A 12623-nucleotide genomic window follows, 5' to 3' on the forward strand; every position below is an offset into this window, starting at 1 on the left:
AAGGTAGGAGTGTGGGAAATAATCTCTCAGCATCATTCTCTTGCCTGACCTCAAGGCTCTGTAGCTTCCTGCTTTCCACAGAATCATCTAGCCCCTCCCAGGAGGTACTGTCTTCAGGAACCTCTCCCCCAAATGCTGTGAGCCAGCATTCAACACCATCCCAGGTTCTCCTGTACCCGTGGAGAAGTGGACCCCACTTCTGACTCTTATCAAAGAAGGCATTCTCATCCTAACAGTTTTCAATACCCCCCCTTTTTTTTTCTTCCCTAATTACCCATAACTCTCAAGGCACGGGCACCTCCTGTGACCTTTCTTAATAAACCTCAAGCGACCGCTGTTTCCTTGAGGCCATTTCAAGATCAGAGAGTTGGGGAAATTCTCAAAACTGCTGGGAGCTTTGTAGCCAGGTAGCAATACTATTGCAAAGATGAAAATCCAGCCACGGAACGCAGGCTTCTTGCCATCCACCAGGGACAACCTGAGTGCGTGCGTGCGTGCGTGCGCGTGCGTTCTGACTTGAAGCATCTCAGGGAGCCTACAGCCTGTTGCCCACAGGATGCCGGCCAAGCTCATCTGCATCCACTCATCAAGACAGAGCGTACCCACAGCAGAGACCCAAAAGACTTCGCTGGAGGTCTTCATTCTCCGTGGAAGAACAGGACAGCTCCCTCTGTGCGAAGGTACATCTATTCTGGTTATTGTACCCACGAGAGTGTATACACACACACACACACACACACAGATTGAGAGAGAGAAAGAGACTGACTCTTACACCCCAGCCAGGCCCCAAGGATGTGGCACCGGACACAGAGAAAGGAGCCTGGTGTATGCACCCAGAGCTCCCGGACTGTCCTTATCGACTTCTGGGTTGCTTTGCAGCCTTGCCACTCCCGGGAACTCTACTCACCTTAATGTTGCTGAAGATCGAGCGAGAGCAGCCTGTGGCTGGGACCGAGGAGGTGCCGCTGCCCTGGCGGGCTCCGGGATTGGGCAGGAGTCCCATGGTGACAGTGGCGTTTTTGTCCCCTGGCCGGGCCGTGGCGGCGATAAGCTTGGGCTCTTCGGGGCTGCAGGCGTGGGTAGCCCGGTGATGAGGAGCACGGCGCGGAGACTGAGCCAGGGAGTGAGCGCCCAGAAGTTTTTATAAGTGGCGGCTGATGATGAAACGCGCTCTCCCTCCTCCCTCTCTTCCTCGGGTGTCAGAGGTGCTGCAAGCCCCCGCCCAGCCGCTGTCGCCTCCTCGGGCAGGTGTCTTGGGCCGTGGCGTCGCGGCTGCGGAAGCCCAGAGGCTCTGGGACTCGACCCGGGTGAACCCTGGCTGCCTAGGCGGTGGCGTGCCGGGGAGAGAGCGTGCTCCCGTGGCAAGGGGCGGCTGCGGATGGAGGAGACAGGAGGCTGCAGGCCAGTGCAGAGACCTGGAACTTAGTGGGGCAGAGTGTGGGCGTGGCGCTAAGGAAGGGGTGGGGAGCTGGAGGGAACTCGAGTGGAAGGGAATGGAAGAGTCTCGCTGGCTCTTGGGGTTGTCCAGAGCCCGGCTCTGCGAGTCTGCACTCGTCCGCAAACCTGGGCCCTCGGTTCCGGTGATGGCTCTGAGACTCGCCGCCCAAACTCTGTTTGTGCTGAGGACTGATTTATATTTAAACTGCTCTTTGCGCTGCAGAGGAGGGTGGAAAGGCGTAACGAGGTGGAGAGGTGGGGGCCGCCCCAGGGCTGGGCTCGAACTCACTGGAACCGAGCCAAGGTAAACTGCAGGCGCTGTCGAGTGTCAGCGGGTCTGGCCTGGAGTGCTGGGGGGTTGGGACAATGGGAAGCGCTGGTCGGGCGGGATTGCCCCCGCGCTGACCTCTGCAAGGTTAGAGTGAGCAAGATTCTTTCCTCTCCTGGACTGGGATCTTAGAGAGAGAAAGAAGGTGAGCCTTTCCCCGGGGAAACGCCACAGAGATCCAGCGTGGGTGAAAGACGGCGCACATTGCCTTATTTCTAGCCAAGGCCAGGTAGATGCCTTTTCAATTCCTGTCTGACCCAGGGGTCTGGAGACGTCTTTCTGTGCACCCGCAGGCCAAGGACCCTGGACACAGCAACACGCAGAGGCTGTTGACAGTGAATAACTTCTGGTTGCTTCGTTCACCCGCAGGGAGAGGCGCATACAGCCGGACTTCTCAGACCTACGGCAACTTGATCTCTGTCCTGTCCCTGGGAAGGAAGAACACAGGCATGGCTGTCCGGAGTTGACACTCAATGGACACTGGGCACAGATGGCCACAGCCATGGTGGGTGGGACCCATGCTCTGCAGATTTCACGACCCACCAGCGTTTAGATCTAAGGGATAGATGCTCCGATGATCTGGACTTTACAGGCGAGGATTCTAGCGGGGGTCAGTTAGAATGTGACCAGGACTACACAGGAAGTGATAGAACTAGATGGTGAACTCAGTTTTGCCAGACGCAGAAGCCCAGCCATGGAGGGCTCTTGTGTGTGGCATGGAGGAGGGGTGGCAGCCAGAGGACGCTCCCAGGTGTTTCTCAGAGGTCATCCATCTTGTTTTTGAAACGGGACCTCACTGGTCTGGAGGTCACCTGGGGACCCGCCTGTCTCTGCTTTCCCAGGCCTGGGATTATAAAAGTGCACGCTGCCCTGACTTGTTTTCTTAGGTTGAATTTAGGCCCTCCTGCTTGCAAGGTAGGCACTTTACTGATATCTATCTTCTCAGGCCTCGAGCACTGTTAAAGTCATCTAGTGCAGCAAGCTTCTTTCACACCGGGGCATCGGTGATCAGAATTTCTTCCTGGACATGTGACCTCCCTATGCTCTTCTAGTAGACTCTCAGGGAGAGTCCGCCTCTCCCGTGTCTGTTGTCCTGCTCCTTTAACTTTGCCCTCTGCCCGGCATCAGGGCCAGTGTGTCACCTCCAAAGAAAATGTTTATTCAGAAATGCTATCAGTAGAGTTCGGCTAAATGCAGTGGAGTTCAACCATGGTGACTTCCGGTGAGACTCACTTGTCTGTGTGTGAACTGATGGCATGACCACTCCGTGGTACGGTTGAGGGGGAGGGTTTTTATTGCAGGTGTGAGGGAGAGAACAGCCAGAGGCATCTGGAAGAGTCCGGAGCAGAGGGAAAAAGTAGTAGATTGAACATGGTCAACACACCGGACCCGTGCAGGAGAGAAGCAGGAGCAGAGCAGGGAGATAGCGGAACCTAGAGAGAGGGAGAGGCCGGGTGGGGACCAGGAGAGCAAGACAAAGGGAGGGAGAAGGAAGGACAGAAAAGAGGGAGCACGGCTCAAACACCAGGTTTGTAAGTGGAATGAGCAGCTGGCTTTTGTCTAAGCACCGGGATCTGGGGACGTGGACTCACTTTAAACGGGACAGTCTTTCGTAAGAGGTTTGCTGGTTGGTAGTCAGGGAGTCATGACATTAGTATGTGGCTCCCGTGACTAGGGCTAGCTCATGGTCACAAGATGGCTGCTTCTCCTCCAGCCTTTATTTATTTCAGGAAAGAAGTGGAAGCAGGAAAAACAGGAAGGGGCCAGTCTCACCGCAGAGAAGCAAACTTCTCATTCACTTTGCCTTAAATCTTCCTGGCTGGACCATGGAGTAACTCCCTGCAAAGGATGCTAAAACTTAAGCTTCACACGGATGCTGGCTCCCCCGAGGGACGTAGAATTGAAATTCTGTTAGGAAAAAGAAGAGAAGGGATGTCGTATCATCAACATTCAGTATCTCCACTTAGAGTTATCCACATTCTTAAAAGAGCATGGCCAGATCTGTCTGCTGGACTTTCCATCCCTTGATTTCAGGAAATGTTTTCTAGTGCTAAAAAACACAAGAGTCCAGCTCCAGTGCATAGCAGCAAGGCCAGGCCGCTCAACCATTTCATCTCGGTGGGGATTGTGGAGAGAAGACGTGGGTGTGTCAGAGAGCAACTGTGTATAACAGCCATGAACATGCAGGAGAGGGGCTCTAATTCACACAGGACAGCAGGAGAGCCTGTTGAAGATGTGACTGTAAAAAAAAAAAAAACCCTAAGAATAAGGAGGATGAGAAAGGATAGAAAGAAGGAGGGTACATCTGCTCCCTGGTATCATTCTGGTTGGGGTACAAAACCAGGAGCAGCAGGAATAAGTGAGGTTGAGGAGGGAAAAGAAAGGGAGGTTGAGACTGGAAATTTGAGAGGCATGCCAAGAATGGAGGCCTTATCTCCAGAGCTCAGGGACAGCTACCGAAGACTTCTGAGAATCAGGGGTTCTGAGCTGATTTGCATTTCCCATGAGCCTCGATGGCAACCAGATAAGAAGGGAAAGGGGCTAGGCATGGAAAAACATTCCAGGGGCAGGGATGCAAGCTTGGACTGCACAAGAGGTGGGCAGAAAACCTCGGGAACTGTTGCAAGGAAACAGCAGTCATGCTCCAGTAGTAGACACGTTAGTGGTGAGTCCCATGATTCAGCTTGTGCACACAGCATTTGCCATGCTCGTCCCTGGCAGAGGGGACCAGCAGCCATTGGGACAAGCCAATGGTATCCTATGGATTTTCTATGAGTTTACCCAGCTTTGAACTACATATAAGCAAAGATGGGCATCTGGAGTCTAAATATTTATCCCTATGCCTTGTATTTATCCTTGTAGCTCTCATTTCTCATCAAATGAACTTACCTTTGCAACAGATGGACACCATTACCAAAAAACCCACAACTGGTCAAAGTATAGGACACAAGCGATCGTGGGGTGTTAAACCCCAGTTGAGACCTCTGCAACACGACTCTTGCACTGAAGGCTCAGGGAACATTTCGGAAGATGTAGTGGAGAGGCTGATTCTAAGAGCCAGAGGACCGGGAAATCTGCTGTCAGGCTGTCTCCTAGAAACGAAAGGGAAGCTTCACCCTTGATACCCAATAATGTGGCTGCCTAACCAACACCCAAACAAGGATGACAGCAGCAGATACACTAACACAGATAGAGGAAATCTCACAGGCCCCACCCACAGATGAAGCATTCTTTAGGCACCTAAAGAATTGGGAGGATGGGAGAAACAGTCTTTTCCAAGGATGAGCCTCATACCTGGTCAGCAATACCAAATGGTCAGCCCTGAAATCATATACCCACAAGTAACGCCAAATGACTGAGAAGGTTGAATTTACATATTTGGGGATGTGTGTGTATGTGTGTGTGTGTGAAAACAAAAAGAGGCCATGAATTTTAGAGGAAGCAGAGAAGGATGTGGGATGAGTTGAATGGGAATAAAGAAAAGAGGGAAAATAATATAATTTTATTTTATTTTTGTTTAATTAAAATAAATGTTTTTGGTAGGTGGCTATGCAGACTCAATGTCCAGATAGACACAGAAGTCAAGAGAAGGCTGTGGAGAGGTGATGCTAACCCTCCAGAAGGGATGATGTCTCCCAGTGACAGTGTGTGGAGAAGGGTGTCCAGCAAAGATGACAGAAACATCTGTAATAGACCAAAGGATGAAACCAGAGGGGAGGGCAGTAAGGCAGGGAAGAGAAGAGTGGGTAGAGACCAGAGACCATGTTCAAAGAGGAAGGCTGGAACTGTTCACGTTATGGACAAGGTATGACCTGGGGGGAAGGTATTGGCCAGGTCCTGCACTGAGGACCCAAGCAGGGCTGTTTTCAGTGGATATTATAGTCAAAAGCCAGATTCTATGGGTCCAGGAGGACCCAGAAAGGAGAAAGTTTAAATACGCAGTCTTCCTGACTTTTTTTTTTTAAATCACCGGTCATAGCTGAGACAATCTGTGTGATGACCAAAGGCACACTTCTTTCTGTCGGACAAAGACTCTGACTTCATACCATCTCTATTGCCTCAATCTCTTTCTTAACCTTTAACGAGCCCCACAGGCTGCTATAAAGTACGTGAGATGGCAGACAATTCAGGCCATTGCTGTGGTGCTGGCTCTTCCTCCAGCTCAGCTGTGGGCTCCTTGAGAGCAAAGGTTTTGTATCAATTCTCTTTGTACCTCCCACTTGGCCAGAACACCTAATTACTTGAAAAAGTGCTTGCCATACAAGCATAAGGGCCTGAATTCGATCCCCAGCACCCACGTAAGAAAGCTGGACACATACATAGTCTGCAGCTATGAAATTCTTAAAGCATTGATTGAAACCTGTTCTTAAAAGGCTTCTCCCAGCAGCATGTATGTGTAATCCCAACACTGGAAGGTGAAGACAGAGAATGACTGGGGTTTGCTGGCTAGACAGTCTAGCCAAATTGGTAAGAAGCCTCAGGTTCTATGAAAGACCTTGCCTCAAAACGCAAGGTAGGGTGCAATTGAGGAAAAACTTGGGGTTGACCTCTGACTTCTGCATAGACGTGTATACATAGACACACACACACACACACACACACACACACACACGCACGCACGGACACTCACGCATGCATGCGCACGCACATACACACACACACACGCACACGCAAGCACACACTGTGCTCATTTCTCCTTCCCATTCTCCTCTGTTATTTCTTTTCCCCTCTCACTAAACCCTTCTTGTTCCCAGCAAGTCCCCTCCTACACTCACATCTTTCTTTCTGGTGTTGCTTTTTTGTTTTCTGTGACCTACTGCATTTAATTAGGGTTCCCTGAGTGAGCATGGGTGGGGAGTTATTTACTCGAGCAAGAACAACCTACCAGTGGCTAGACCACTGAGAAATATGACTCTCTCTGCTTCAGCAACCATTAATTGCCTAGGGTTCCTCAGGGAGGGGTGGGGCCTTGTGATCCCCGCCCTTGTCTATTAATGGAATGTTGATGGACCCATTCTTGCGCAGGTAGCCACTACTGCTTTGAGTTCATGATGCAAAAGCCGTGTCCTGTCCAGAGACAGCATTTCGAGGTACTCTTTCTCGCCCTCGGCGGTACTCTTTCTCGCCCTCGGCCTCTTACATCCTTTCCTCTTCCTCTTCTGGAATGTTCTTAGAGCCTTGGACAGAGTGACATAGACGTCCTATTTAGTGCTTAGCAATCAACAGCCACTTATTTTCAGCACTGTGGCCATTTGACTCTCTCCATTACTCACCATTCACTGCAAACAGATGCTTCTCTGACTGAGGCTGAGAAAAGCACTGGTTTATGGCAGAAACATAAATATTTAGAAGGCAGTTTGACACCATTTCCATCTAGCAAAACAACAGTAGCGGGTTCTCCTATGGGACCTATGACCCCATTTGCCATGGGCTTTTTCACCAGATTTACAGTAACTGGTTCAAATTCTTCCTTTGGAGCAGGCCTACAAGCCAACAAGAAAGTGGTTGGTTACCACCACAATAGGCATGCCACTACTGATTGGTGATGTAACTCTCAGGCAGCTAGATAAGACCATTAGTGGTTTTCCTCTTCCGGCTGCCTGTACAGCACTTAGTACCTTCTAGTGCTATGAGGACTAGCTGGCATTGAAGACACTCCCAGTCCAGTTTCAGGTTGATTTCTTTATGTCCTGTACCTAAGGTATATGGTATCTTCAGCAATATAGTCTTATCATCTAGTTCTAGTGGGCAATCAAAAGCTATGACAATAACCTGAATTGTTTTGAGGGTTCTTGGGTCATCCCTGGGCAACAGCTCAGGAGGAGATGTCCCACACTATTTTATATTTGTATTTAACACATATTTCCAACAGTCAATGTTCAACAATGACGATTCATTTAATCCTCTAAGCGGTCCAATGAAAGATAATGCTTTTATCGGTTCTGGTTTACATTTGAAGAAACTGAAGCAAGAGGACTGGAGAGATGGTTGAGTGATTAAGTGTGAGCACAGCTTTTGCGGAGGACTGGAGTTCAGTTCCCAGGCTCACAACTGCCTGTAACTACAGCTCTGGGAGATTTGGCACACTCTTCTGGCCTCCATGAACAACTGCACTCACATGTGAATACACACACACATACACATAATGAACAATAGTTTTTGTAAAAGAAAAAGTAAGGCACAAAGAGGTCCAATAGCTTGGTCAGTCACAGAACTGGTAGGTGGCAGAGCCCAGACAGAAACACAGCAGCCAGGTACAAAGTCTAAGCGCCTGGGGGCTCTTGTGCACCCAAGTTTTTAACCATATGCATTGTTATACGTGATAGAGGCTTTTCTTCCTGATCTCATAAATGGCTTTGCCAGCAAGCAGGAATTATTCAACCAGCTACTGGGGTTGAATTGCATAAAAAGTGTCAGTACTCCTGCCTTCCCCATCTGTCCTTATGTCTTTGGACTTCATCCACAGCCCAGTCAACCCATGGAAGTCTTCATGAGAAGGCCTGAGGATACTTGCCACTTCCTGGATTTCCCACAAACACCTAACTCAACACTTGACTTCTCTGAAGCAGGTGTCCTGCCTGTGCCATGTACCCTGTATCCTGGTTCTGGATCTCTGTCTGAGCCCCTCTCTCCTCAGACCTTTGCTCTTCAGTCTTTCCTTAGCTCCCACAGTGTCTTTCCTCCTTGTTTGTCTAGATCTGTGGTGTCCTCCATTCCCAAAAGAGCCTCAGGCTCCTTGTCTACCCTCTCCCACCCTCCCGCAGCAACCTTGAGCCCCACAGTACCGAGTCCTGATTTTCTCACCTCTGAAAGAAAGCAGAGCCCTGCCTTGCCATTAGCACATCCTCACTGCCTTGCTTGGATTGACTTCCTACCAGGTGGCTTGTGAGCTTTCAGGCCAGGGACCGATTGCAAACACAAGTGCAGAAAGCAGGATGCCATTGGCAGGGCACACAGCTGCGTGGATCCAATGGGCTCTTCTCCTCTCAACGCCAGGGCTGATGGGAAACATACTTGCTGCACGTCTTTGTTCCCTGCAGAACACAGACAGGGCCCTGGGTGTTGAGACCGGACAGGGGTTTCCAGCCCCACCTAGAGCTGTCATGGGCTCTGCAGTCCCAACCTCTTCCTGACCCAGGTCCTGTCCCCACCCACCACATGCTCTCCCACCCACTCTTCTCTTCCCATGGGGCACTTCATCTGAGACTGTAATACCCCTTGGACCATGTCTGTGAAGAGGAGGTGAGTCACCTGATGAGGTCACCAAAGGTTAGGCTCCTCCCAGTTCATGGTCATGAGGACTGAATGCCCAAGGGTGTGGTTCTTTGCATGGGCATTTGAAAGAAAAATACTTACTGTGTTAGTGCACGGCTGGCAGGAAAAGCGAGTGACCAGAGAAGATTCTGACCACATCACAGAGGATTGTGAACATCAAACCCACAGGGACTGCTGGGCTTCCTGCTCTGAGAACTTCCCTCTGGCCACAGTGAGATTGGTTCTCTATGAAGCACATGGCTGCTATTTGCCCTCCAAGTCCACCTCTCTTTTGAGGAAAGGCCTGACCCTTCTTGGGACCAGCCCCCCTCAATCCCTCACAAGCCAGGAGGTATAGGTGAGTGGGCATCCACTGACCAGGAGGATGTGGGCCAGGCCTCGCCATTTGGGCCTCTGCTGGCTCAGTCGGGGCAACATGCTTTCTCTTGGGCCTGCCAGCAGCGGGGTATGCTGCCCTCCTGTGAAGGTCTTGGAAGTTCTGCAAAGAATGTTCCCGAGGAAGGCGTGACCAGAACGGTAGGCATGCATGACAACAATCACCGAGGCCTGTGGCCGCATCCTTCAGGCTCTATGCCCCTCTCAGGTCACTGGATCTGGACTTTGTCATTCTGTGAGCTAATAAATCGTCTTTATGGTTTAAGTTTCGTTGGTTGGGCTGGATTTCCTGCTTCTGGCTCCTGAAGGTTCTGGTGACACCAATAAACCAAGATTTGGACTGAGCTAGCTCGCCTTCCTGCCAGCCACCCTTTGAGACATGTTGTTGATCCCATTTCAAAGAAGAGGCCAAGGGCTGGTGTCATGAGAGATAAGTGTGACCTGGCTCTCAGGTCTTCTGAGGGCAGACATTGTCCCTCTTAGTCTCACACATTGCCGAGCCACTAGGCGCTGCTGGGCTCAAGCCCTAAGTGGTTGCCAGGGCAGAGGCAAGAGGAGAAGAGGGCTCCAAAGTGTGCAGACACAGCTCCATGGGCTATCTGCAGCACTAAGAGTCATCATAAAAAGTTATAATACTAAAGAAAACATTGATATCATGACGTCAGATAAAAAGGCTAATATGGGTGGGCAAGATGGCTCACTGGGTAGAGATGTTCGCCACCAAGCTGGAGGATCTGGGTGCGATCCCTGGGAACCCACAACAGAAGGAGAGAAACAACTTCTCCAAGTTGTCCTCATAGACACACACAGACACACATGCACACACTCACACAATGAATAAACAAATGCGATTTAAATTTTTTAAATTATATATTCCATATATAATAGTTGTTGTTTGTGATTGTAAAGTGCTACCACAGGTCTATGCAGCAATGTGTGTGTCCATAATCCCGACATTAGTGAGGAAGAGACAGGCAGATCTCTGGGGCTCACTGGCCAGCCAGCCTAGGCTGCCTCAAAAAAATGCAGTGATTAAAGGAGACACCCAACACTGACCTCTGGCCTTCACGTATCCACGTACTCATGAACGCATATGTATTCATACTGCATACATGCTATTACATACAGTGTAAGATTAAAAGAACACGCACCGAAATATTAATAAAGATCACCATTGTATTTAGCGGACATGTGTCCTTGTATGATTTCATTCTTCTTTATCGTTTGAATTTTAGAAGTATTGCTTTATAATGAAGCAAACATAATAGGCTTTGTTTAAAAAGAAAAAGGAACCGGAAGAAGATGGGGAGGATTTGGAGGAGGAGGAGGGGATGGAGCAGGAGATGGAAACGGAGGAGGAGGAGGAGGAGGAGAAGGAGGAAGAGAAACCACCCAACATGCAGCAGTTTTCTGTACGCACAGTTTTGGAATGGGAATCCATCACCAGCAGCCCCACATGCAGGTGGGGGCAAGGAGGACACTGGGTTCTGTCCCACCGTGATCGCCCCTCTGTGGTTTTGGAGGCTCACAGCTCCTCTCTGTTACTTCTGTACACAATGGGAAGTCACACAGTTGGCCTCCAAGCTAATAACAGTTCAGCCACTGTGACCGCCAAAACTCACGTTTGTCCTCCGCCATCCCAGAGGAGCCCACCCTCTTAGAGCATGCACTGAATAAATAGCCAGGGGCTCTGCTACTCCTGTCAGCTCCCAGGGAGTGTGGGTCATGCTCTCTCATCCTGCCTACACAGCTACTCTGCTGTTTACTGCCTTCAAACAAGCCGATTGGAAGCCGTGGGCCTCGTGTCCTTTACGCAGGAGAACCCTGAGGCCGGAAGAGGCTAACTACGGGATCTGCCTCACCGGGCCAGTGGGAGGCAGGGTTGGGACTCAAGCTGCAATCTGGCCTGTTCCAAAGTCCAATCACTGGTCACACTGTGACATTACCTCTCTTCTAGAACATTCCTGGGCGACATGTTTATTTGTTCCCTTCCCAAATATTTGCTGAGCACCAGCTATGCACATAACATGATTCTTGTTTACCCAGGAGACAAGGAGGAACTCTAGAACACAAGTCCATCCTAGAAGCTCAGAACAGACAAAGGGAAATGCACGTACCCGGCTGGGCCTAGAACTACCTAGGAGTTGAAGCTCCAGGAACACCTGGGAGAAAATTATCTGGACTATGTTAGCCTCTGGGAGTGTCTTTGTGAGGAATTATAGTGACTGGATTAATTGATATAGGAAAATCCAACACACAAGAAGTTAGTGGTCTCCGGGCTGGGGTCCTGGACTGACTGCAGAAAAAGAGGAAGCAAGAGGAGCACCAGCCTTCACTGCTGTTTCCTGACTGCAGCTTCCTCAAGCTCCTCCCACTGCAATTTCCCTATCATGACTCACCGTAAACTTGAAATACGAGCAAAGCAAAAAACCAAAACCCTTTCTCCCACAAGTTACCTTCGATCAGCATCACCCTGGCCCAACGGTTCCCCTTCTGATGTGTGGTCAGAAGGTTAACAGCACCTCAGACTTTAGCACAGTGTCTGTATCTCTCTCTTTATCTCTTCACAAAGATGTACCATCGTACAACCTCACAGGAGGGAAGGGAGAAAGAGAACATTCACAGAACTGTAAGTGGCTTTCGTCAGGCATTTTATCACAGAAATAGGAGCAGGAATGAACTGACCGGGGCTCTCTTGCCCTGGAATAATCACGTGACTTTTATTAGAATTGTTATAATTGTTCCATTTTTATTGTCATCACTGTTAGTCGCCTTTGCCTAATTTAGGAATTAAACTTTCTAGGTAACCTCTGCAGGTAAGGGCGCTCGCTACTGTGTCAGTGATGATGCTAGAACAGACAGGTGTCAAGAGTACAAGTGACATGTCCAGACTGCGACGTTCCTCTAGAGTATTAGGACTCAGAGGAGGTGGCTCATTCTGACCCCCAACCTTTGGATTCCTCTAGCTGCATCCCTTTGGTGCCTTTTTCGAATTCTGTCCATGGAAGTCCCACCCCCAGCTAACCACAAATCCACGCTTAGCTGTTCCAGGTGAAAGTTCATGGGCTTCTCCGTAAGTCTTGGCGCTCCTTTCCTTTTCTACAGAAAAAGAGTCACAAATCCAAGGGAAGATGGCCTATCGGGTCACCCGGGCGATGGACGTCTCTGCCCCTCTGCCTTCCACACACTGTGGCACCGCAATGAAAAT

General features: G+C 49.9%; 1 protein-coding gene and 2 long non-coding RNA genes across 6 annotated transcripts in view; 1 reads left to right on the top strand and 2 right to left on the bottom strand.

Annotated features, from left to right (window-relative positions):
- Slco2a1 (solute carrier organic anion transporter family member 2A1) overlaps positions 1–2065 on the bottom strand; it is a 79126-nt gene extending 77061 nt beyond the window's left edge. For 3 of the 4 annotated variants that reach the window (XR_009592338.1, XM_060385414.1, XM_060385415.1), the window contains exon 1: positions 908–2065. Coding sequence is in view for 3 of the 4 variants with exons in the window: in XM_060385414.1 (XP_060241397.1) it covers positions 908–1003 (96 nt within the window). In the remaining variant the exon portion in view is untranslated. The remainder of the gene's footprint in view (positions 1–907) is intronic. The other variant, XM_060385412.1, reaches the window with a different exon arrangement.
- On the top strand, positions 234–2271 carry LOC132654670 (uncharacterized). The gene is made up of 2 exons (XR_009592340.1): positions 234–680; positions 2059–2271. It is a non-coding gene; the product is annotated as an uncharacterized LOC132654670 (long non-coding RNA).
- A 436-nt stretch (positions 2272–2707) lies between these two features.
- LOC132654669 (uncharacterized) lies at positions 2708–11176 on the bottom strand. The gene is made up of 3 exons (XR_009592339.1): positions 8570–11176; positions 4655–4857; positions 2708–3673 (listed from the first exon to the last, which is right to left on the bottom strand). It is a non-coding gene; the product is annotated as an uncharacterized LOC132654669 (long non-coding RNA).
- Between the last annotated feature and the right edge of the window lie 1447 nt (positions 11177–12623).

Source organism: Meriones unguiculatus, chromosome 6 (genome assembly GCF_030254825.1).
Source record: "Meriones unguiculatus strain TT.TT164.6M chromosome 6, Bangor_MerUng_6.1, whole genome shotgun sequence".
Lineage (NCBI taxonomy): Eukaryota > Metazoa > Chordata > Mammalia > Rodentia > Muridae > Meriones > Meriones unguiculatus.